General features: G+C 40.1%; 1 protein-coding gene, 1 long non-coding RNA gene and 1 pseudogene across 2 annotated transcripts in view; 1 reads left to right on the top strand and 2 right to left on the bottom strand.

The window, feature by feature from the left end:
* Positions 1-9,211, bottom strand: part of LOC132000441 (uncharacterized) — a 22,380-nt gene extending 13,169 nt beyond the window's left edge. The window contains exons 1-3 of the long non-coding RNA XR_009399315.1: positions 8,929-9,211; positions 7,784-7,993; positions 3,761-3,895 (exon numbers count right to left, since the gene is read on the bottom strand). This is a non-coding gene — a long non-coding RNA (uncharacterized LOC132000441). The remainder of the gene's footprint in view (positions 1-3,760; positions 3,896-7,783; positions 7,994-8,928) is intronic.
* Positions 1-26,553, top strand: part of PALLD (palladin, cytoskeletal associated protein) — a 388,884-nt gene that overhangs the window by 182,420 nt on the left and 179,911 nt on the right. Inside the window, exons 8-9 of the mRNA XM_059374195.1 lie at positions 2,184-2,303; positions 4,436-4,778. Of these exons, the coding sequence (XP_059230178.1) occupies positions 2,184-2,303; positions 4,436-4,778 (463 nt within the window). The remainder of the gene's footprint in view (positions 1-2,183; positions 2,304-4,435; positions 4,779-26,553) is intronic.
* On the bottom strand, positions 22,377-24,167 carry LOC132007592 (tigger transposable element-derived protein 1-like; annotated as a pseudogene).

The raw sequence follows: 26,553 nt of genomic DNA, 5'->3' as shown, positions 1-26,553 counted from the left end.
AGAGGAGGAAGCAGGCTCCCCGCTGAGCAGAGAGCCCGATATGGGACTCGATCCCAAGACCCTGAGATCATGACCCGAGCCAAAGGCAGCGGCTTAACCCACTGAGCCACCCAGGCGCCCCCTTTTTTTTTTTTTTTTTATATTTGCATTTTTTAAATGAGATATTTAAAGATCCTTTTAATGAAATCTTTTTCTTTTATAAGGTAACACTTTTAACCTACAGCTGGTACATTTTCTTCCAGCATTTAAACCATAATATATGCTTTGAGACAAATTTAGCAATTTTGGTTACTGATAGTTGAATTGAAGGAAGAGACATTATTGTACAAATCTGAAGTTTGCCCTCAGCAGGCTGTCAGAGAAGGAGGTTGGTAGAGAAGCATTTTCTCTTCTCCATTTGTATCAGTTTTTGCTGCATAATACAGCTCCCCCTAAATGACTGGCAGCAGCCATTTGTTCCTATTCTGTGGGTCAGCCATTTGATTTGGCCTCAGCTGGGCAGTTCTGTGGTCTGTGTCAGGTTTGGCCAACCTCAGCTGGACTAACAATGTGGCTGTGGTCAGCCTCGAGGTTGGCTGGGAATGAGTTAATCTAGGCTGCTTTCTGTTGGAACCATTGACTTCTGCTCTGTGTAGCTCTTCCTCCAGTGACCAGCACAGCCTTATTCACCTTCTAGCTCAGCAGGATCCTGAGAGATGGAAGAGGAGTGAGCAAGGTCCTTTGAGGACCCCTGATCAGCCTCATTTCTACTGCATTCTAGTTTAAAGCAACTTATAAGGCCAAAGCAACTTATAAGGCTTCAGGGGTTGGGGTAATAGATTGTGCCACTTGGTGGAAGGAGTTGCTGAGTCACATTACACACATCCCTACTCTGTGGATGCCATTTTGCAAAAAGTCTACAATGCAAAATCTTGTGCTGTCCCCATAATATGGGAGTAATCAATAGAGTCTCTCTTTATGGGAATCAAAAATATACATCACTTCTCTTAACATTTGCTAATATAATCTATTTTACTGGTAAAATATAGATAATTATTCAATGTAAAAATAGTACACTCTAGATCTAGATTTTTAATGCTAACAGTTTCTATTTACTGGCAACAGAGCATTTACTATGTGCCGGGCAGTGTCCCCAAACAGTGTCTAACCTATCACAAAAAGAGGTGGTTGTTAAGAGTGTGAAGTCGGAAGACTGACTTGGCTTAAATTCTGCTCTTACAACTTGTTAGCTATGTCACTTTGGCAAAACAATTAGTCTTATTGCACTTCAGTTTCCTGTCTATGAGATGGGCGAATAATAATATATCTAAATTGTAAGGTTAACAAAAGGATTCAGTCTATTTTCAGTGCTGGTAACTGTACTCAGTGCCTCATGAGAGCTTTCTAAGAGCCGGCTATTATTACGGTCATGGCCATCATCCCCCACTGTGACCCTGTGACGGCTAATTTTATGAGGCATGAGTAATACAAACCCTATAGGTAGGTTCTGTTATTTTCTCCATTTTACAGATAAGAACACTGAAGTTCAGGGAGCTTGACTAAAGTCACAGAGGCACAATGTGGCAGGACCCTTACTCAAGCTGGTTCTGGAGTCTGGGCTTTCCAAGCTCTACAGCACACCATGGCTACACTGTAACAGTAGCTTCCACAATAGCGGCCTGCCGGCCCAGCCCTGACGTGTTTTGTTCTTTCCCCCACTGTCAGCATTTCAGAGAAGGTTGCTTTTCCCTGTTCATTGCTTTTCACTTGAGCAGACATAAAAGGCAGCTGCATTGTAGTTGAAGGAACTTCCACATGTGCTCAACTAAACGAGGCCAGAGGAGAAGGGAGCTGGTGTCTACTGAGCATCTTTCCCATGCAAGGCCCAAGATACATACTTGGCAAACATCTCTTTTCATCTTCATAGATCCCCCATTAGGTACCTATTGTCCTCATTCTATAGATGAGGAAGCCAGGGCTGAGCTCACCTCAGGCACGAAGGACAGGTCTGACGCCAAAGCTTTGGCCACTATGCTGAACTGCTAATTCAGGGTAAAGAAAGTCTATTGTGAATACTTTGTAAAGAGACTGTATAGTAATTGTTACCTGATTTGCTTGTTTTAGAAACACAGAGGCTCTGACCTCTTCAAGGTGACCTCGTGTGCTGTCACTCTGATGCGTTATTCTGTTCTCTTCCCTTCCAGAGGAGATCTGTACCCTAGTTATCGCTGAGACCTTCCCCGAGGATGCGGGGATCTTCACGTGTTCAGCAAGAAATGACTATGGATCGGTAACCAGCACCGCCCAGCTGATTGTCACCTCAGGTATGTGAGGAGTATAAAAGTGGACTGGGTTCTGTTCCCTAGCACTTAGCGTGTGGTTCACCCCAGCACACAGAACTACCTTAGAATAGAGCTCAGCCTTAAAGAATGCTTGCTGCCCCTCTGGGTGTTATCCTAACAATCAGTGTCTTCTCATGAAACAAAGGCTTTGGGAGAGGGGGAGTGGAAGTGGAGATGAAAAACAGCAAGATAATGACAGTGTAGCAGCGGAACACACATGGAGCTATTTTCTAAGGCATGCGACTTGGTCTTGGAAACAATGGATCCGGTTTCCTAACATCATGCTAACCCAGAATCATGCTGCCAGCAGAGAGCCCCTCTGCACCAGAGGTGCGGTCGCCGTTCTCAGCAGTGCCAGCTGAAGCGCTGGGACTTGGACAAATAAGTCCTCATGTAAGCCACGATGGAAACTTCTGAAAAAGTAATACAAGATCAACTAATGTAACTTGGAGAAGCCAAAAAAGCCTTAGAAATCAAATTTCATTGAAAATGGGATGTAACTCTGATACGAAAAACGAAAGCAATGTAAGCAGGGTATTATACTATTAAAGCCAATATTCATAACTGTTTGGATTTTTTAAAAGATTTTTTATTTACTTGAGAAAGAGAGAGACAGAGCTTAATTTTGGGGGTGGGCAGAGGGAGAGAATCTCAAGCAGACTCTCCACTGAGCAGGGAGCCTACTCTCAGGACCCTGAGATCATGACCTGAGCCGAAATCAAGAGTCAGACATTTAACTGACTGAGCCACCCAGGCCCCCCTGGAATTTTTTTTTTTTAAACTCAGAAATGTACCACTAGCAAGCACAACCTGAAACAACTTTTTTCTTTATTTTCTTTTAACTTTAGTTGACTATTTTCTACTACTACTAATTAGCTTTACTTGAGCTTACTTTTATTGACTCATCACTGTTATTTACTTGAGAGTGGTTCTTAAAATAGTGCTTGGTCCAAGCTTGGCACATAATGCTTACAGTGGGGAATCAAGACATGGGCCGCGGCTGCATGAGACAGTCTTGGGGAGAACAACCGAACTGTACTTTCATCTCTCTGGGAGAGTGAGAAGTTGGTGCTAGGTGGCAGCAGAGGCACAAACAAGACTGGCTTAAGGACATTAGAATGGACCTTGTAATTAAGAAAAGTAAAGTTCCCTGGATTGCTGATATGAATTAGATGTTCTGGTGCCATGACTGGAGCTGAAGGGCAGCAAGGATCCCATGTTCAATTCAGAGGTGGCTTGAGACTGTCCCATCAAATGGGCATCATCGTAGTGGGGTGCTCCAACAATGCAGCCCAAACTCTGGGCTCTAAACATCGATGTGGCCAAGACTGGCATGCAATATTTCCCATTTTCATCTGGGGTACCTCTGCTGTGGGCCTAGCATAATCAACAAGTAGTTTTTGAGTTTTCAGTTGACCTCAGTAAGCATTTTTGAGTACCTTCCAGGAGCTCTGCTGGGCTCTGGGCAAGGTGAGGAATCCAGGGACGACAGGATCTTATCTCAAGATGCTTTCAGTTTGTTGAGAATTAACGAGTCAGTTTCCTTTGTACCGAATTACAGCCATGACAGTTATCTGAATTGGAAAAACATTATAGATGAGATCATAAGACATTTTGCTGAAGTTCAGAATTCTGACTTTCTTAGATTTAAATAGAATGAAAATCCATTGCCTACCCCATAAAGCATGTATCCTTTGAGCTAATGTCAGTGAGGCACAGGTAGGAGGTTCGTTTGGATCCACGGGATGCAGTGTGAGCAAATAAAGCATTATGGGTTGATACTATCTGTGTGGTCATTTTTTTTTTTTAAATCAACTTCTGTGTTTAGATCTTATGTGAAATTTTTTAATGAATTGGTAGCTGGTCCCCCTGTTTGTGGGCCAATCAGGAAATGAAACAGGTAGCAGTCCCTGAAAACTAGTTTGGGACAACCAGACCTTTCAGCTGGCTTTGCTTATGCATCATATGAGAGAGCAAAGAGTTTGTTTTCTTTAACAACTTAAACTGTGTTTAACAAGAAGAGGGTACAAGGGATTCTCAGGTAGTCTCTGACAGCATGAAAATAACAGTTGAACTATAACATCTTATTTTTTCCTCTCCCCCGCCTTCCTTAGCCAACACTGAAAACTGTAACTATGACTCAGTGGGAGAATCCAACAATGATCACTTCCAGCACTTTCCACCTCCCCCTCCAATCTTGGAGACAAACTCCTTTGAGCTGGCATCAAAGAAACCATCTGAGGTCCAGCAGGTGAACAGCCCCGAGTTAGGGCTCAACATGGCAGCCCTTCAAACGCAGTTCAGTTCTGCCGAGCGGGAAACAAACGGAGTCCATCCCGGCCATGGAGTGAACGGACTGATTAATGGCAGAGCTAACAGTAATCAATCTCTCCCCACACCAGCTGTCGTACTTTCACCCACAAAGGAGCCACCACCTCTGCTTGCCAAGCCAAAACTGTGAGTACTTCTGCATGTTTTTATAATACTTTCCATACCCCTGCTAAATTGCCTTTCTGGCCAGGGAAAACCTGCCTGGACTCAGCTGCATGTCAGGTTTCCTTTCCGGCGGGCAAGCCATCCCCGGTGGATGGGACCTTGCTAACAAGATGGGGGTGGGTGTCCTTCAAAAATATAAAAGATGCCGAGAAAGAAAGAAGGAAAATGAGAAGCTTGGTTAAACCTACCCTTTGCTAAAGGCTCTAACTGGTTTCATCTGTACAAATACCTGTTCATGGTGTGGCCTTCCAATGTAGAGCAAGGACGTAGCCACTCCTCAGAGATGATGGGAAGAGACCAACTTTGAGCTCGCTCTTAATGTTTTAAATATATGTCATGTATCTAAATATTTTATATCTAAATGTTTTAGATATAAGAATAAATAGGATTTAACTGTATCTAAAGGTTTTAAATGTAAGAATCAGTAGGGAAATCTGATAGAGATGATCCTGGGAAGTCGGAAAGGCTGAGGATGGAAATTCAGTGTGCAGAACCTGAGGAGAGCAGTGAAACCAGAGATAACCAGGCCCCTCAGGAAGAAGAGCTCCCCTCACCACACAGCCTACGTGGCTTTGGAATTCCATAGAACTACTTATTTCCATGAATACCACCTTCATATTTGATACCCATTATTTTCTTAGGATGATAAACCTCACATGAGCTGTTTCCGTTGGCACCACACAGCCGGGAGTTGTTATGAATGGAACCATTACAATGTCAGAGCGCGGCAGAAATCAGTTAACTCAATAGGTCCTATCATAGCATGACAGACCTTGAATTACTGCCCTGACAGAGGTCAGTGGAGATGTCAGAGTCCTATAAAATGTATACATACTCCATGAGGTCACGTTTCCATGAGCACGACTTTGCCAAAATTTAGGAGTTATTGTTTCCCCAGGACTACTCTCGTCTCTCTGTCATCAGCTCGTTTGTTAGAAATGTTAGAATGTGGAAGATATTTTCGATTAGAATATCTCACGTTTGTACGTCACTTTGTTTACTAAGGATTTCATGAGCCTGATTAGACTAATCAAATAAATCAGCCTCACGAATGTCTTCAGTTAGTGAATGGGCAGACAGTTTTAGAAGAATAAACTTTTGGACAATCTTGTGTTGCAGTTTCCAAATCTATCTCTTAATACCCTGCACTTAATTTTGCGTATCAGTCAAGCTTGGTTTTCAGGCAGCGGGGCTCCTGGGTATGGTATCCAGTGGTCTGGGAGATATCAGGTGGACACTGAACACCTGTGCCCAGCTCCACTGACATACTTGGGCAGGTAAAACAAGGCAAGAAGTGGCAGCCTTACAAGACAATTACACCCTAGTAGTTCTGAGCCATAAAATTAATTACCCCTGCTGACTCCTTTTAGCTTTGTATTTTGAATATGTATTTGTAGTACTTTTATTGAAATGAGGGACCTGCTCTCCCTTCTCCCCGGGAGGATTTTTAATGATGAGGACTTGACTATGCTCTTGATTAAATGAAGTGTATCCACCGTAATGGCTGTCATAAATTGGATATAAATCACAGGAGAGCAAACACGAGGAGCTGTGAACAGGCATTTACGGCCCTTCTTATCTCGGGACTTTCGGCAGCTCGTCAGCTCATGCCTGTGCTTTGCAGAGATGCTAGTGTGTGTGTGATAGAGGCTGGGTGTGTCTGCAAAAGAGAACAGTTCTGTGTTCAATGAGAGGAGGAGGAGCTTCGGGGTACCTGGTGGCTGAGCCAGTTGAGCGTCTGACTCTTGATTTCAGCTCAGGTCATGATCTCAGGGCTGTGAGATCAAGCCCCTAAGTCAGCAGGCTCCTCGCTCAGGCAGGGAATCTGCTTGAGATTTTCTCTCTCTCTTTGCTCCTCCCCCAGCTTCTGCTCCCTCTCGCTTGCTCTTTCTCAAATAAATCAACCTTAAGAATGAAAAAAAGATGAGTAACTTAAGTACAAATTTAAAGAGTAACACTGTGATTTTCAATACAATATGATATAAGGTAGAGGGAAAATGGACCTTGGTGTTTAATGTCCATATAAAGGGGTTACTCCCTGCTTCATGAGAAAATTTAGGGAAAGGAAAAGCACCTAATTGCAAAATGTGGTAGCTCAGAAATAACATTACTTGTACCACTGTTTTACCACTGTTTTTTTCTTCCCCCCAAGTCTTTATGTGCTTAAATATATCCGTAGAGCATCACTTAATTTTTTTTATATTCTATTACTATCTGCTGTTTACTAGGTAGAAAATAAAATATGGGATGATGCTTTCAAAATACATATTTTAAAGTGTTCTTACGGGTTTGGTCTGATTTTCCACTCCTTTAATCTGTTCTCATGGTCTTTTCTGAAGAGGTTTCTTATTATTTTAAAAATGGTATCCATTGATAGAGGAGTGCTCTATCATTCCATGGAATGAATCTGCAGTAATTCAGGATGGCCTTGAAGTTACTGACGAGGAGCGCAGGCAACTGCCAGGTACAATTCTTAAACGTGTCTATTTCTTTTCTGACGTTGGGGAGAAAATGAGATTTTGCCTCTTATTGTTGGCAGTGAAAAAGTATGCATTGCTCTAATCTTTCTGCATGAGCCTGTGATTTTATTCCCTTTCATGAAAGGAGAGGCTTCTATTTGGGGAATTTATGATGTTTCATTCTTCTGAATCATTTGTAATCAAACAAATAGGAAACAGGAGGGGGGAAATCATGGGAATTAAAACATTTCCTCTTAGAATAAATTAACCCAAAAATCATATTTGACTTGTCAGATTCCTGAGGAAAAATCTCTTTGCATTTTTGTCTCAATAGTTCCAATACTGATTGTGAGAAGAAAAAAAAAAATCAAAGACTGAAGTGGAAAGATAGAAACGTCATGAATTCTTTTCTTTAGCAAAGTCCAGCACTGATCCCTTCCAACCCAACTGAAGTCCTCACCATTAGCTTTGCAGACCCTCCCAGACCTCCAGCTGAGTCTGCCCTACCTGCCAGAGGGCGGGTTTCCTGGCGTGGTGTCTTGCCGGCATCCACTTCAGTTTCTGCATCTCTCAGTGTCTTGGTCTCAGATCCTGTTCCTCAAGTATAAGTTTAACACGATTCAATGTAGGCCATTCAGTAAGTGCCAGATGCTAGGCACCCTGGATTTGTGGCATAACTTTACCACTTGCCGTGGGAGCAGAAGTGCCCTTAGAACACTACACAGGAAGAAAAATTCATAAATGAGAGTTATTTGTGTGGCTTCGTGTCTGATACCCAGAATCTTTTAGCACAGTGTGAAGAAAAGAAGCAACATGGTGCTTGAGTCCTATTTCTTATCAGAGAAAAAGAGAAAGGAATAAATATAAACCTAGCTTATGAACTATTTGTAACATTATTTTCCTTGTTTGGAGTGCACCAGATAAGTCTGTTGCCTCCCACTCTCTGCAAATTATGTCTGAAGATTCAAAATAAACATAGTGCTCAGTTTGTTAATAGGAAACAAAATCCCCGCTTCTCTTTATTCCTGCCAAAACACAGTCCTTAAGGCATGGGATCTGCATGGGATCCCCGGGAATAAACCCTGGAGGGAAACCTGGGAATGCCAAATTTAGTAGGTGATTTACAAAGCATATAGGAAAGCATGGTCATGTTTTTCCACTGAGCTCACCTCCTGAATTAGACCAAACAATATCTAAATAACATGCTGTTTTCAGATCTCATTTACTTCTTTGATTTTAATATTCTTCCAATCTTGGGGAGGGAGGTAGAGTATAAACCTGTGGAAGAAGCAGAATGAGAAGTCCAAAGGGAAATTTCTGAAGGGTGATTCAACAGGCAAGTCCTTGCCCCCAGAACAGGACAAGTCAGCCGATAAGATGAAGCATGTGTGTCCCAGCCTGGTGCTGCTAATACACACTTGAGCCTGAAAGTCTCTACTCTTTGACTAGAAGGATGATAATGAAAGGTTTTCAGAATTTTTAACATGCTTAATCAATAGCTAAGCTAGAGATTTAAGTCTCCTTGCTCCTATTCTTACTGTTTTCTCTTCCCCTGGCCTCTAAAGAGAAAACAGCTTCGTCCTATCTTATCTCAAAAGGGTAAAACGATTTGGGGCTAAACCAGGCTTTTTGAAATAGTGGCATTTCACTACCTGTGTTTCTGTCTTCGTCCTGTCTCTCAGTCCTGCCCTTAGACACCGACTTGCTCCTGCTGTTCTTGTCCCAAGAGAGCGGGGCATGTCCTATAAACTCCTTCATAGGAAGGTCCTGGGGATTCTCTGCATCCCGGCAGCGAGGTCGTGGACTGACAAAGTGAAGCCGCGTCTTCGTGATGATAAGTGATGTGTGCAGTGAGAGACCCGTCCTTTCACTGCGTGTGTGGGACTGTGGATGGTGTGTCGGAGAGATCGAAGAGGAGGAAGGAGCAGCCTGTATTTCTCAGTGGTGGAACTGTGTCCGGCTTGCTGTATTTGGAAGTTCCTCCACACTTCAAGCACAAGTTGTTCCCTTGCTGGAATGTTCTACTCCCCAGAATGTTCTGCTACTAATAGCAGTCCTGCTCTTTCTTGCTTCTGACACCCAGCTGCACGTACCACCTCCCCTGACCATCTGACCTAAAGCCAGTTCTCCAGCTATTCTCCAATAAATCATCCTCTCTAATGACCACATAACGTGGAACTCGTTCTCATATCTTCCTATTGACTTCTTGTTAGCGTGCGCTCTGTTTTTGCCCCACTGTTACAATACAAGTTTTTTGAGAGGAGGGACCTTAACCATTTTTCACCAGAACCTAGATCAGGGCCCGACATGCTCAAAAACGTTTTTGAGTGCATGAAGTAGGAACAGACCAACAAAAAGGAAGAGCAGGGCCTCCCATGATTAGAGCAGGCCTGTTCTGTTTAACTTCACACCTACATATGCTGTGAGACTTTTGTTTTCAAACCTTACTAGTTCCGAGGGTTTTCCCATTTAATGATACTTTTCCAGCTGACCTCTTTCCCCTTATACACAGAGTGATATGAAGAACTAAATAAGAATCCTCTGGAATAGAATGACATTGGAAAAGTTTGTCTAATCACGTTACTCAATTAGGGGACCCTTTCAGCTCCTCTTTCTTTTCTTCTGTGTTCTCATTTCATTAACATCTTTTTTTTTTTTTCTTTTTCATTTGACATCTTACTTTAAAACATCCTGGAGAAAGTAAGACATCTGGAAGGTCTTAGAGGACGTTTTTCCCTCTAGTACCTACTTGGCAGTGTCCCTTGGTCACAGCACAATGAAACTGTTAGTTCAAGGTGTATGTACTTGGCATGTTAACGCCCCCATCAGATGCCAGACTTTTGATGACAGGCTGAGAGCTTCTGTGCTACTCCCTTCCTGTCCTGTTGGTGTTGGACTGCCACTCGAACTCCAATGTGTGGCTTTGTCAGTATAATTTAGAAAGTGGAACATTTTCCCATCCTTTAACTTCTAATTGGGATACAAGAACTCACTATATCCCTGACATTAGAATATGAATGTTTCCTAGGTTCTATTATACATGCAGGCAAGGAGAAGATAAACATAATAGTTTGGGACAAAATAAGCCACAGAGGTCAAAGAGATAGGTCCTTAAACGTACATAAATGTATTTAAGAATCTAGCGATTTTCGTTCTCTCACTATTAATTGAGCATTTGCAAAGTGTTGGAGAAAGCTGGGTGCTGAGGACACAAAGATGAGAAAGACGTAAGCACTGCCTTTGAATCTTTAATTTAATGATCTTGACGATCCTGTTGGCAAGAACACACACAAGAATTCTACACATCTTTTAATATTATGTAAATGTTGTAGACAAATGACTGATTCCTAAGTTAATTTCAGTGCAAATACAATTGCCTTCTCTTCCCAATTTGATGTTTAGAAGATAAGCTTTTGAGTCTGAAAACTTAATAGGCACTGACTTCTATTTCTAGTTAAATGGTTTTTGTTATCTACTGAGTCTGGTCAAATAACAAAGCAATATAAGTAGTAGTGAAAGTGCAAACTATAGAGCCAGCAAGGTCTTTAAAGTGATATTAGGGGGGAAAAAAATAGAGCAGAAAGTAGTGTTTTCAATTTGTTATAAAATCACGTGTGCGCGTGTGTGCGTGCCCCTACCCCCCCCATACACACACACACTCACCAGGCACATTGGAGAATGGTGAATAAGGAACGTAGGCAAGATCATGGCCCCGATGCTGTAGTGCCTTGCTACGCATGCAGATACAGTCTCTTCATAAATACAGTGTGATGATGACTTTGCATGAACAGTGTTGGTGTTGGATCACTTTAAAACAACCCCTCCCTGAAATGGAAAACTCAATCAAGGAACTTCCTGAAGTGTGAAGCTTTTAACCAAGGGATAACATTTTGATGTATTCTTCCTTGTGTTTTTTTTTTCATGTAAAAATTGGCTCTGACACAGTGTCACATTCTTAGATATTAGAATAACAGTTCTTCGTCATGCTAGTGTTTTGGTGAATGTAACATTTTAATTACATTTCCAAAAGGAGGTTGAGTCCTTAATTTTATGGCTAACAGTCTTATTTCATATCTAAAATACAGTTGGAAATACTGACAGAGACCCAATGTACAAAGCAGTACTCAACCACCCGTAAGAAATACTATATATAATCTCAAATATTAGATGCTATCCAAGAAAGAGTAACACGAAAGTCCAATATTTCTTCAACATTTCCACCTCATCTTGCCTCAGTATGTATGAGAGCTCCTTTAGTGATTACGAAGTAAGTTGAAGAAAGTCCCTGCTGGTTAAGGACCTTTCTGAAGGGAGAAGACTCTGCTCAGAGATCAGACGGAGCCACATATGAACAGTGTGCACATTGTTAAAAATAACAATGTTGTGTTAAGCGCTGCACCCCCCAAACTAGGAACAGTTATATATGCAGCTTAAATTTATTAGAAGGAAATACATCAAATAATGCCATTGGTCCTTTGGTGGAGTTTTGAGCAGGTTATCTTTTCTTGTTAACCATAGTTTTCTAACTTTTTTTTTCAAAGATTTTATTTGAGAGAGAGAGACAGAGACAATGAGAGAGAGAGAGAAAGAAAGAGAGAAACAGGCTCGCCACTGAGTAGGGAGCCTGGTGCAGGGATCTGTCCCAGGACTCTGGATTCGTGACCTGAGCTGAAGGCAGACGCTTTTCTGACTGAGCCACCCAGGTGCCCCTGATGCTCCAGCTTTTCAACAATAAGGTTTATTGCATTTGTAATTACATCGTATTCTTTTGAAGGAAATAAGCACTTCCAATTGTGCCTCCTCCATCCTCCCTTCTGCATTTAATCTCAGCTCATTCTCCTCGTCATCATAGATGTTCCCTGCTCAGCAAGAATAACCAAGCTCAATTTTGAGCACAGTTGGAAACAGAATGTTCTGCCACTGAATGCTCCCACCTTCCCTTTGGAGCTTCTATCGTCTAGAAGCTAACGGCTTCAGTATTCCATCTGGGTTTCTAGAACCCACCTTAGGAAGCCCTCCCCATAAAATGTCCTAAACTCCAAAATGACTTTGCTCTTCCATGAACACTTTCTGTAACACCCCACACTGACCCAAAATCCCATTCTTTCAATTTCACATCTCAAAAGTGACAGGAATAAGATAATTTTCACCTTAAAGCCAACAATAAGCCAGCTGTTTTAAAGACCGACATTTAATGTATTGTCCATACAAGACCTTCCACAGAAATGAGGATGAAAACTTTTCTCCAGAAGCAGCGGTGAAGGGAAAAAGATGTGGGAATGGAAAAACTGAGATTCCAAGTCAAATAACACGATTACCAGTAAGATAGGTGATGAAGGCATCTGCTAAAATAGGAAGGGTCATTGTGGTAAGCGTGACATTAAGAACAGTGAAAAAGGCTGACGACAACTCTGAGAAGAGATCAGGCACACCAAGAGAGGAGTCACACATTTCCTAGCAAGAGTGAGAAACCTGTATTAGACTCAATGAGCATGTTTTGTGACTTTATTTCAGTCGTAATCTCTACTCTGAAAGGAGAAATTGGCAAGATGGGGATGCTGTAATATTTAAGGTGATGGTCCTTGGGGGTGCTCGGGTGGCTCAGTGGGTTAAGCCTCTGCCTTCAGCTTGGATCATGGTCTCAGGATCCTGGGATCGAGCCCCACATCGGGCTCTCTGCTCGGCAGGGAGCCTGCTTCCACCCCTCTCTCTGCCTGCCTCTCTGTCTACTTGTGATCTCTCTCTCTCTGTGTCAGATAAATAAATAAAAACTTAAAAAAAAAATAAAGTGATGATCCTTGAGAAGTGTCATTGAAATCCTCATTCAAGCAGTATATGGCATCAGAAAGGAAATGGTAAGCCAAATCAGGACTTAAGGGGGAAAGAGATAGTAATCAAGAAAACGGAAGTAATGGCAAGAGAGAAAATGACTCAGAGAGGGTGAGACAGGAAGATGGTTGTGATCTGGGGAGTCTGAAGTTTCAAAAATCTTAAAGAACAAACCTCCAAGTGATGAAGGGGTTTCAGAGATTATCTGTGTGAGCGGCTAGTTGTGGTGGAGGTTAAGGTCACAGCGGTAAAGGAAGTGACCAAGGAGGTGAAGTCAAGATGTTAGAAGGAGCTGAATGTTGGGTGATGGCCAGAGGTGATGGATGGTGGGAAATGAAAAGCTGAACAGTAAAGTCATTGAGAAAAGTGAGGAAATGTCTGAGGCTGTTGGTGACAAGCAAGGAAGAGAGAGTGATTATAGGTGGAGCATAGACTTCAAAAGAGAAGCAGATGTTGGGCGATGATGGCAAAACTGTTGTAAGAATAACATTGGGAGGGTGCGCCTGGGTGGCTCTGTTGGGTAAGCGTCTGCCTTCAGCTCAGGTCATGATCCCAGAATCATGTGATTGAGCCTCATGTTGGGCTCCCTGCTCCACAGAGAGTCTGCTTCTCCCTCTATCTGCTGCTGCCCCTGCTTGTGTGTGCCTTCTCTCTCTGTCAAATAAATAAATATAAATCTTAAATAATAATAAAAAGGAAAGCATTGGGAAACAGGGAGCATACAAGGCCCTCCATGCTCAAAGATGATCCTGAGGAAGTTAGTAACATCATCAAGGAAAGAGATTTCAGTTAAGACAAAAGCATTTCTGATGAGAATGGAAAATGGGGATGTTGGTTAGAGATAGTCAAAGAATCTCATAGACAATAGAAGGAATCCGGAGAAGGATCTAGAGAAGGAAGAACAGGACAGCTCTGGGGGAGAGGTTTACATCCGAGGAGGTGAGCTAGAGAGAATAAGAGAATAGGGATATCCTGGGGGATCACTTGCTGTTCTTTCATGAGGATTATTTGTAGTTGAAAGCTGATAGAGCCATTTCCAGTAAAATTCATATTTCTTTTTAGTGCCCTATGTCAGTTACATTTCAGAACTATGATTCCTAACCTTTTCTATCCAAGGCAGACCTTGAGTTGGGTTTTTATTGAACAAGACCATTTCCTATATTTGAATATTTCAAAACAATTGTTCTCAATTAACGAGTCTCTTATCCATATATATTGAATTTCACTTTGTGTCTTCAACTTTTACTACTAGAGAATTTATTTCTGTACACTTAGGGTCAAAATATGTTAGGTTCCCAATTTTTTACCATTGATTTATTTTTTCTGTGAATGTGTACGTTTTTCATTCAAGCTAATACATCACCTAATGGTGAGAACATTAGTAACAGGGAGGTTTATTTTAGTTGGTTTCTATTACATGTGTAAAAGCATACGGTTCATTTTCTCAACAAACCTCAGAATGACTGCTTCCTTACTTGACTAAAGTTATGATTATACAGACCTTGTGGATAACACTGGAATCGATGTAGATTTTTGAAAACCTTTTCCATATGTGGCAAGAAATTAGATACTTTTCATTTGGATTTAAGAATAATTCATATATTGGGGCACCTGGGTGGCTCAGTGGGTTAAAGCCTCTGCCTTCGGCTCAAGTCATGATCCCAGGGTCCTGGGATTGAGCCCCACATCGGGCTCTCTGCTCAGTGGGGAGCCTGCTTCCCCCTCTCTCTGCCTGCCTCTGCCTACTTGTGATCTCTCTGTCAAATAAATAAATAAAAATCTTAAAAAAAAAGAATAATTCATATATTAAACTAATTTGATAAACTATGCAGATTTCTGTGAAACAGGTTGGCTGGAGAAATCTCATTTAAGTTGAGCACATGAATTTGCTTCATTATTCAGAAGGGAACTGTAAATTAATTGTAGAGTCTCAAACTTTGCTACACTAGGTTCATGTCTTCTGACCTCGGGATGTGAAGGTTCCCACTGGTATAATACCGTCTGCTCTGTTTCTGAAGGCTTCTTTAGTATGCACATTGATTGTAAAGGTTTTTAATGCTGCTCAGAGGAAATGCGGCAATAAATCCGTCCATCTACTTAATTTCCATGTCCACATTCCCACTGTGTTTGCCCTACTCCACTCAACTTAACAACCTTGAAAATGTATTTGCTCTGTGCCCTGCTTCATTTCACAGTGTTCTTTAGGTCTGGGTTTTTTTTTTTTTATCTAAGTGGAATGAGGGAGGTATCTACAGTGTGTAGCATTCGAGGCCCTCAGGCCGGGAGCCTCCTGATACTAAGCTAGTAAAACAATGGAAGCACTATCACGCTATTTAACTTCTTTTACTTTACAGTGTATGTCAGGAACCAAAGAGTTAGGTGCAGCTATCTGCTCTTCTTTTTTCTCAGAAAAGTTTATAAATAGGTCAAATATCGGTAATTATATGCCTCAACTATAATTTTGAACTTGCTGCTTTCCTAGTAATTGGCACTAAATGTGAAGGTTGTGAAAGATTTCTGGAAAGACCGCAAAATATTTTCTTGTCCTCGTTTCTTTCTTTGTTGCAATAGTTCGTATGCCATCTGGTTTCAGGAATGTATCATTATATGCAATGTTTCTAGCAAAAAAAAAAAAAAAAAAGCCATAACAGATGGCCCAAGTACAATGCAGTGCGAAGTAAAGATGTCTTTTGTTCTCTGTGCTTTCTAAAATCAAGTTTATAGTTTGGACTTCCAAACAGTTCTAGCCATGGGGTAAATCCTTGCTCTGGGTGATTGTGTTTTCAGGACTCACGCCCTCTGCTCCTTCGTAGCTCTTGCTTTCTTCACAGAGCATCCTTTAAAACAAATGTGAAATGTTCACATTTATTTGCATTCTATCACAAAGCACTTTTACCCAGAGAGGAGAGGATTATTCATAATGAAGCATTCTAGAATAACATCAAGAGTTCCACTGTTTTCATCCAATTGCTCTACCATAAAGAACAGAATCATATTTGGTTGCGTCATTATTAAAACTTCCTGATACTAAACAGCTGCCTTACTAGAGAGAAGTATAATAAAGCATGTTTTGCTTTTACCAAAAATTGCCAGAGGGAAGTTTCTAAAACCAATTGCGTGGCTCCAGAGCATCCTTTTGCTTGAAAAGCTGATTTACACTGAGGACCCTTGTCCCCATTTCACCACTGTAGCAGCTAGAGAGCAATTTGCATTTTGTTATTTTTCATTATAACCAATAGACAAAAGCTGCTTTTGTTGACTTTGAAGTTCTGCCTGGTGCTACACCATGAGCAGCAGTTCTGCTTTTGCTTTGTTATCTGGTGCTGTATTAGTCTGCTGTCTTCTCAGACTGGAAGATCTTGGGGTGGATGAAATGCAGGCAGGCAAATATAGTCGCTTGAACCTGGATCCAGCTCAGGCTCCAGACCTAGAAATCTGGATTTGGATGGAAGGAAGAGAATGCGAAGTGTCCATGCTAGCAGGAGGCATCTAAGACAATCTGCCGGTTTGGAGTGTTTGGGGACTACATTGGTGTCAGGGGGCTGAGCAGGAGGTAGGTTTGAGTGGACGTTTTCCTAAGAGCATACATAACCTCTGAAAGGTGACCAGAAGTTACCCCAACTTCGTTGATGTTTGTAGATGTATAAATGAAAGCCTTGAATTGATGTCCTTCTCCCAGATCCATATCAGTCAGAATTATACTGTCTGAGCACACCAGAATGAATTAGTTTTGGATGATATGAGAAAATAACCGTGCTCCTCTGGATAACTACATTCCACCTGGTTATGAGCAAATCTGTCAGATACAATCCCAGATCAATAGGTCTTTTTCCTCCTTGTGTCCTATTCCTTCCATGATCTAGTTTCATATGAAATTTATAAACATCAACATTTCTTATTCTAGGAAGCTATTCATTTCTGGGTTCATGGTGAATTTAGCATGTACTGCAGTTCACTGTTTAAAGGTTAAAACAGGATTATCATGGAATTCATAAAAATTAAAACCCTTTAGATACAGTGATAAGCCAAGAGACTTGCACTTTGCATCAGGCACTCCACCCCTAGTAAAGGCAAGTAAGAGTTTGGATATTTATTCTGATAGAAGCCTTGTTGTCATCCTGTACTTAGAATAAGTAGACATTTTTGTTCCTCCAGAAACTCTTCTTACTACTAGTTATGTAACCTGAACATGTTTCATATTGATAGGACATTTCAAAACAAAGAATTATTCTACCACAAGAAATTATGTCAGCGACTTTGTACAAATACGAGCAATCAGTATTATTAAAATATTTGGAAAAAGACGCTGTGGCACATTTGCGCTTTGTGTTTCCAGTCTTGGTCATGGATTTTTTGTTTTTTTTTTTTAAACACTGAACTATATTTTTTGTCAGGTCTCATTGGGACCATCAGTGCAGCTAGTCAACATCTTCTTTTTGTTTTTCTCATGACATCTTTCTGCTGTAAAAGTAGTGTCCCTGAAATGGAGAAGACCTCCCTCCTGCAATTCCCCACCCTTTTCTCCTTTCTTGACTAGCTCTCAAGGCCTGACCCACAGCCATTCCCCTGAAACTTCCTTCAACATCATCCTGGAAGTGCTTTTCACCTTTTTCCTATGCTGCCTTCCTCAATTCCTAAAAGCTCTCTGTTCCACTTTTTTATTTTATTCTCTGATTTACCAGAAGTACACCCTCTAGCAGCTTTCCAAGGAAGAGTGTAGGACAAATTCTTCCTAGACCCTACTTCTCTGTATCCTCACACTGTATTGATAAGTTCGGCTGGGTCTAGAATTGTAGACTTTACCTAAGATTTTTGAAGGAATTGCTTCAGATCCTTCTGGTTTCTTGTGTTAATGTGGAGGAATCCAATGAGAATCTGCCTTTGTGTGTGACTTTTTATTTTCATTCTAGAATACAGAGAATCTCCTCTTTATCCCTAGTAGTCTGATACTTCTTTGATGATATACAGTATTTTTCTGACACTATCGAGGATATTTAGTGGCCTTTTTAATATTAAAACCCATGGGTATATGTTCTGGAAAATTTTCCTGTGTTATTCTTATGTCCTTTCACTTTTTCTGTTCTCTTTCTGCAACTTGTATTATCATGATGTTAGAACTCCTAAACCAATGTTCTAATTTTCACTGAACTTCCTGTAGATCTCTCTTCACCTTTGTCTTCCAAATGTTCTGCTGAACTTATTTCTATCATATTTTTATTTCCCAAGACTTCTTTGTTCTCTAATTTTTTATGGCATCCAATTCTGTTTCATGGATGCCGTGATGGCCTTTAGCTCCTTACAGATATGAATCATTTTAGTTTCCGTTTTGGGGGATAGGATGATGTTGTTATGATTTAGCTACCCTGAATTTTCTCTATTCCTTCCAGTTCTTTTTCTTCTCTGCATTTATTGGGACTAATCTCATGTTTGAGCGGTTTGTTAAATGTCTCTTTGGCACCAACAAGTTGACTGGGAACTGTGATTGGTTGGGGTTTGTGAGCTGGTTGGCATTATGCTAGGATTGAGCAAGGACGCCAGATGCCAGTATCTATAGGTCTTTTCTTACAAGTTAGTCAGTTTCCCCAGAAAGAAGGGCACTCAGTTCCTTCCTGGGACAAAGGTAGACTGGACCGGTATTTGGTAGACTGCATTTGGGAGCCAAACAGATACAAGAGGATATCTTTCATCGTTTAGTAGATACATTCATTTAATTCCATATCCCCATCTTCATCCTCTTGTCTTACTCCTTCATTCTGCTGTTCTAGGTGTTTCTGGATCTGTTTCATGTGGACTGTGTGTCTCAATAATGGAAGCTTCCTCTCTCCTGACGTGATGGAGGAGGAATGGTTGACTAGCAACAGGAGCAGCAGAGTGGGGACAGCTGGTCTCCGACAGTCTTTCAACCAATCCTCTTACAGCCCCACCCCTCTCTCCTACCTTCTGGGGATTCCAGGGGTCAAGTTTTCTGTTGCTCAAATTAGCTTCCTTCTTGTTTGCTTCACCTTCTGTAGCACTTCGACTTCCACTTTCCTATCCTGCTAACTTGGTGACAACACGTCCATTCACTTTTTACTTCAACGAACTTATTTTTTTTTTTTACTTTTCTCTGTCTTCACCTCCCTCCCCCTCTCCCTCACCTCTTTCGTCTCCCTTTCCCCTTCCCTCTCTCCCTTTTTTTCAGGATTTAAGGGAAGGAGCAAAAATAAATGTATCCATTCATTCCACTCTGTTTAAATAAGTGCCAATTTAGGGCTTCAGGTCTTCTTTTTTATTTAATTTACATTCTAGTATAGTTAACACACAGTGTTATGATGGGTTCAGGTGTACAATATAGTGATTCAACGATTCCGTTTACCACCCAGTGCTCATCACAACAAGTGCACATTCCTTAATCCCCATCTCCTGTTTCACCCGTCCCACTTCCCCTGTGGGAAGCATCAGTTTGTTCTCTCTGGTCAGGAGTGTGTCGCTTGATTTATCTCTATCTCTGTCATTCTCCCTCTCTTCCATAGCTCATTTGTTTCTTAAATTCCACATATGAGTGAAATCATACCGTATTTGTCTTTCTCTGACTTATTTTGCTTAATATTATACTCTCTAACCTCATCCACGTCATTACAAATGGCAAGATTTCATTCTTTTTTATGGCTGAATAATGCTGCTATAAACATAGGGGTGCATGTATCCCTTTGAATTTGCTTTTTTAATCTTTGGGTAAATACCCAGTAGTGTGACTGGCACATCATAAGGAAGTTCTATTATTAACTTTTTTTTTTTTTTTTTAAGAGAGAGAGTGCAAGCGTGAGAGTGGGCAGAGGGAGAGAGAAACTTTAGCAGACTCTTTGCTGAGCTCGGAGCCCAATGCAGGGCTTGATTGCACCACCCTGAGATCATGACCTGAGCCAAAATCAAAAGTTGGACACTTAACGAACTGAGCCATCCAGGTGCCCCTAATTTTTTTTAACTTTTTAAGGAATCTCCATACTATTTACCAGAACAACTGTACCAGTTTACATTCCCACTAACAGTGCAAGAGGCTTCTCCTTTCTCTGCATCCTAGCCAACCTGTTGTTTCTATGTTGTTAATTTTAGCCATTCTGACAGGTGTGAGGTGTTATCTTTTTGTAATTTTGATTTGCATTTCCCTGATGTTAAGCGTCGTTTCATATGTCTGTTAGTCATCCATACATCTTGTTTAGAGAAAAGTCTGTTCCTGTCTTCTGCCCATTTTTAAGTTGGATTAGATTTTTGGGTGTTGAGTTCTATAAGTTCTTTATATATTTTGGATAGTAACCCTTTATGGAATATGACATTTGCAAATATCTTCACCCATTCCATAGGTTACCTTTCAGTTTTATTGATGCTGTGCAGAATAAACCCTCTTTTTAGAGGAGGATTTTTTTTTCCCCCTAAGAAGCCTAAGAAGGCAGTATAGGACAGAGACAGAAATTCCACCACTGACAAACTAGGTCACCTTGGGTAAGCATCCCACTGCCTGTAAGTCTAAGTTTCTTTTTCAGTAAAAGGAAATTCTAGTAGTACCTAACCAGTGCCACAGGATTTTGGTCACATGAAATAATATGTTGTCACAGAACATGCCGCAGGACAAGTACTAAGCTGAAATGGCTTGTCATTGCTTTATTATTATAAGAGCATGTTAACAATGAATCCTTTGTTACTTGACCATACATACAGAAAGATTCTGAAATAAACAACTTATAAAACTTGTCAAAAAAAAAAAAAACTACTAGCAAATTCTTTATTATATTCCTTTTTTCTTCCTCTACCTTGAAAAGGTGGTGAGGAAAAAAATATATTAATTGAAAAGTCACTGGCCAATCAGGAGTTTTGTTTTCCTCCAAATCACCCCAGGGTTCCTAAAAATTAAACATATTATATATATCTATACAGGTAAGCATATATTCCACAGTGGGCTAAATATCAGAAATGGGGTTAGTGATGATGGCGGGCTACAGATGTTGGGCTACAAAACGTTGATAGACATCTTGTTCTTTTGTAGAAGCTTAGATACATCATCATGTAGAAAACAGTGTTGACAGAACATTTTGTGCAACATATTACACACCCCTGGCTAAAAGCTAAAAATTCATACTCACCATGCTTTCTGCTTTGAAATGTTGGAGCCTTCAAAACACTGTATTTTAATAACCAGCTGAGATGTCATTAGGGAGTTGTTTCTGAATTTGGGAAACATCTTCTATGACAAAGAATTGTGCAAAATAAAATATACCTAGAACTTCCATCCAAGACTTTTGGCATCCAAGAGATCCCTGTTCTACAATGTCATGTGTACAAAATTTCCCAAGAACTTCTGACACTTTTTTCCCCCATTCTCTTAAAGTTCCCTCTTGTCCTTTTCCTACTGTTACTATGTAATTGTCTAGCTTAGAGTCAGAGATAATTAGTCAATAACTTGATAATAAAATTAAAGATGATTTAGAGAAGATGTGAATCATTATATGCAAAAAGAAAATGAATATGTATTGTTTAGGATAAGCCCAGAACAACCTGAACTGACAAAGAAGGAATCTGATAGGCTTTTCTAAGAAAAAGCCAAGCACTCCTCTACTCTTCTCTGCTCCTAAGCCAACCAGTATCACTAGAAGTTGAGAATCACACAGCGTCTCTCAGAAAGGTTACTTTTAAGGCCAGGGAATATGACCAGAAAATTTAAAAAAAAAACCATAGGGTGTTTAAGAACGGTTCTAAAAGAAAACACGAGCACAAAGTGCAGTTCTTCCCTTTCCTTAATTTTAAATGAACTCAGTTCTTAAGCAGAAACTATCTAAGACAGATCAAAGTGTTAGATGGATTTAGAATGTAATTCATCAGAACATTAAATGCATATTATATAGATTTGTTTATCCTAATCTGACAGTCCAGGCATACTCTAGAGATATGGTGGGGTCAGTTCCAGATCACTGCAGTAAGGCAAATACCACAAGTAAAACAACTTAAATTAATTTTTTGGTTTCAAAATGCATATAAAAGTTGTATTTTCACTCTAGTCCATGAAGAGTAAAATAGCATTATGTCTAAAAAAACCCCAATGTATATACCTTAATTTTAAAAAAGCCTTATGGCTAAAAAAAGATGGATATTAAGGAGGGCATAGTATTGCAATGAGCACTGGGTGTTATTCGCAAATTCGCAAATAACAAATCATGGAACACTACCTCAAAAATGAATGAAGTACAGTATGGTGATGAACATCACATAATAAAAAATTTTAAAAAAATTAACAAAAATGCTAAGCACCTTGTGAGCTTTCAGAGTCATAATCCTTTTGCTGGGGGTTTTGCCTTGATGTTCTTAGCTGCTGACTTATCAGGGCGGTAGTTGTTGAGGTTTGGGGTGGCAGTGGCCATTTCTTCAGAAAACATCATGAAGTTTGCCTCATGGATTGTCTCTTCCTTTAATGAGTGATTTCTCTGTAGTACATGATGCTGTTTGATAACATTTTACCCACAGTCAAACTTTTTCAAAATTGGAGTTAATCTGCTCAAACCTTGCTACTGCTTTATTAAGTTTATGTAATATTCTAAATTCTTTGTTATCATTTCAACAGTCTTCACAGCATCTTCGCCAGGAGTAGATTCCACCTCAAGAACCACTTCCTTTGCTTATCCTTTAAAATCAGTTTGTCATCTGTTCAGGTTCAATCATGAGATTGCAACAATTCAGCCACATCTTCAGCCTCCAACACTAACTCTATTTCTCTTGCTTTGCCCACCACGTTTATGCAATTATTTCTTGCATTGAAACCTTCAAAGTCATCCATGAGGATTGGAATCAGCTTCTACCAAACTTCTTAGTAATGTTGATATTCTGACCTCTTCCCATGTGTCAAGAGTGTTCTTAATGGCACCTAGAATGGTGAGTCCTATCCAGGAGGTTTTCATCTGACTTTGCCCAAATCCATCAGAGGAATCCTTATCTAAGGAAGGTATAGCTTTGCGAAGTGTACTTCTTGAATAACATAACTTGAAAGTAAAAAAAAAAAAAAAATACCCCTTGATCTGTAAACTGCAGAATGGATATTATGTTAGCAGGCGTGAAAACAACGCTGATCTCACTGTCCATCACCACTGGAGCTCTTGGGTGACCGGGCGCATTGTTAATGAGCAGTCATATTTTGAAAGATGGTCATATTTGAAAGGCCCTTTTTTTCTGAGCAGTTCTCAAAATAGATATCAACAGTGAACTTAAAATATTTAGTAATCCATGTTGTAAACAGGTGTGCCATCGTCTAGGCCTTGTTGTTCCAATCCTAGCTCACAGGCAGAGTAGATTTCCTGTCATTCTTGAGAGCCCTGGGGTTTCCTGAATGGTAATGAGCAGTGGCTTCAACTTCGTCACCAGCTGCATGAGCCCCTAACAAGAAAGTCAGCCTGTCTTTTGAAGCTTTGAAAACAGGCATTGAGTTCTCCTCTCTAGCTATGAAAGTCCTAGACGGCATCTTCTTCCTATAGAAGGCTATTTTGTCTACTCTGAAACTGTTGCTTAGTGTAGCCGCCTTTGTGAAGTATCTGAGCTGGCTATTCTGGAAAACTCGCTGCGGCTTCTCCATCAGCACTTGCTGCTCCACCTTGCACTTCTTGATGTTAAGGAAATGGCTTCGTTCCTTGAATCTTATACACCGACATCTGCAGGCTTCAAACTTTTCTTCTACAACTTCCTCACCTCTCCCAGCCTTCCTAGAATTGAAGAGAAGGAGGGCCTTGCTCTGGATCAGGCTTTGATTTAAGAGAATGTTGTGGCTGATTTGCTCTTCTACCCAGACCACTCAAACGTTCTCCGCATCAACAGTAAGACTGTTTGGCTTTCTTATCATTGCTGTATTCTCTGGAGTTGCACTTTTAGTTCCCTTCAAGGACTTTTCCTTTGCCTTCACAGTTTAGCTAACTTTTTGGTGCAAGAGACCCATTTTTCAACCTATCTCAAGTTGACGTGCCATCCTACTAAACTTAATCATTTCTAGCTTTTGATTTAAAGTGAGAGACGTGTGACTCTACCTTTCCCTTGAACACGTAGAGACCATTGTAGTGTTGTTTATTGATCTAATTTCAATATTGTTGTGTCTCAGGGAATAGGGAAGCCTGAAGAGAGGGAAAGAGTTGGAGAAATGGATGGTGGATGAAGCAGTCGAAACGCATTTATCAATAAAGCTCACTGTCTTCTATGAGTGTGGTTGGTGGCACCCTAAAATGGTTATAGTAGTAGTAACCTCAAAGATCACTTATCACAGATCACCATAACAAATATGAAAATATATGAATATGTGATGAACAAGTTTGAAATATTGCAAGATTTACCAAAATGTGACACAGAGACATGAAGTGAACAGATGCTATTGATAAAAATGGCGCTGGGGCACCTGGGTGGCTCAGTGGGTTAAGGTCTCTGCCTTCAGCTCGGGTCATGATCTCAGGGTCCTGGGATCAAGTCCCACATTGGGCTCTCTGCTCAGCGAGGAGCCTTCCCCTTCTCTCTGCCTGCCTTTCTGCCTACTTGTGTTCTCTGTTTGTTAAATAAATAAATAAAATCTTTTTTTAAAAATGGCACCAAATAGACTTGCTCAATAGGGGGTTACCACAGACCTTCAAGTTGCAAAAAATGCAGTATCTGCAAAGTGCAAGAAAGCAAAGCACAATAAAACAAGGTGTACCATATACTCTTCACAACTCATTATTTGCTTTTTTAAGCTATTTCACAAAAAAGAAAGGTCCTAACTAGAACATTGTCATATAACACGATGCTCCCATTTCAGTGGTGGAATAGGTTAGAAAGCTTTACATAGACATTCCTCAGTCTTAGAGAAAATGGATTTTGTGCACATAAAACATATAAAATAGAAACTATGGTTAAAAGAGTTTTTAGAACCTCATATAGATATAGGTTCTTGGTCTCCTTAGTTTAACTCCTTTTTTAATTGAGGTATAATTGACATTTTACATATTTCTTTCACATGTGCAATATAATTATTCAATATTTATATGTTGCAAAATGATCACATTAAATCTAGTTAACATCTGTCACCATAAAGTTAGGAAAATGTTTTTCTTGTGATAAAAGCTTCTAAGTTTTATTGTCTTAGAAAATTTCAAATATGCAATAGTGTTATTATCTATAGCCATAAGGCTGTATATTACATCTTCATTTATTTTATAACTGAAAGGTTGCATCTTTTGACCACCTCCACCCATTTTGTCCACCATCCAGACTCTACATCTGGCAACTACCAATCTGTTCTCTGTATCTATAAGCTCAGTTTGGGGTTTTGGTTTTTCTTGCTTGTTTAGTTTCTATATATAACTGGGATCACGTGGCATTTGTCTTTCTTTGTTTGATACATTTCATTTACAACGATGATGTCGAGGTCCATCCATGTTGTCACAAATGGCAGGATTTCCTTCTTCATGGCTGAAAAATAGTCCATTTTGTGTGTGTGTGTGTGTGTGTGTGTGTGTGTGTGTATCACATTTTCTTTATCCATTCATTGATTGATAGACACTTAAGTTGTTTACATATCTTGGCTATTGTAAATAATGCTACAATGAATGTGAGGGTGCATATATCTTTTTGATTTAGTGCTGCCGTTTTCATCATATGAACACCCAGCAGTGGAATTGCGGGATAATGGGGTCATTCAAGTTTTTTTTTTTTTTAATTTTTAATTTTTTATAAACATTTTATAAACATTTTATAAAAATGTCTATTTAGATCTTCTGCCTGTTTTTTTTTTCATTATATTGGTTTTTTTGCTATTGAGTTATGTAATCTCTATATATTTTGAGTATTAACCCCTTATCAGATATAAGATTTGAAAGCATTTAATCCCATTCAGTAGATTACTTTTTCGTTTTGTTGATGGTTTTTTTTTTTTACTGTGCAAAAGGTTTTTAGTTTGATATAGTCCAATTTGTTTATTTTAGTTTCTGTTGCTTTAGCTTTTGGTGTCAAATCCGAAAAAATCATTGCCAAGATGTCAAGGAGCTTCCCACTTACATGTTCTTCTCAGAGCTTTATAGTTCAAGGTTGTAAAGTCACATCTTTAATCCTGAGTTAATTTTTGTGTATGGTGTAAGACAGTGCATGTGACTGTCCCAGTTTTCCCAACACCACTCATTGAAGAGCTTGTCTTGTATATTCTTGGCTCCTTTGTCATACATTAATTGTCTGTATATGCATGGGTTTATTTCTGGGCTCTCTATTCTGTGCCATATCTATGTGCCTTTTTTTTTTTTAATGCCAATACCATACTGCTTTGATCACAATAGCTTTTTAGTACAACTTGAGGTCAGAGAATATGGTTCCTCCTGCTTTGTTTTTATTTCTCAAGATTGCTTTGGCTGTTTGGGGTCTTATTTGGTTCTATAAAGTATTTTAGGGTTATTTGTTCTAATTCTGTGAAAAATGTCATTAGA

Source organism: Mustela nigripes, chromosome 1 (genome assembly GCF_022355385.1).
Source record: "Mustela nigripes isolate SB6536 chromosome 1, MUSNIG.SB6536, whole genome shotgun sequence".
Classification (NCBI taxonomy): domain Eukaryota; kingdom Metazoa; phylum Chordata; class Mammalia; order Carnivora; family Mustelidae; genus Mustela; species Mustela nigripes.
This window is presented reverse-complemented; position numbering and strand designations above follow the sequence as displayed.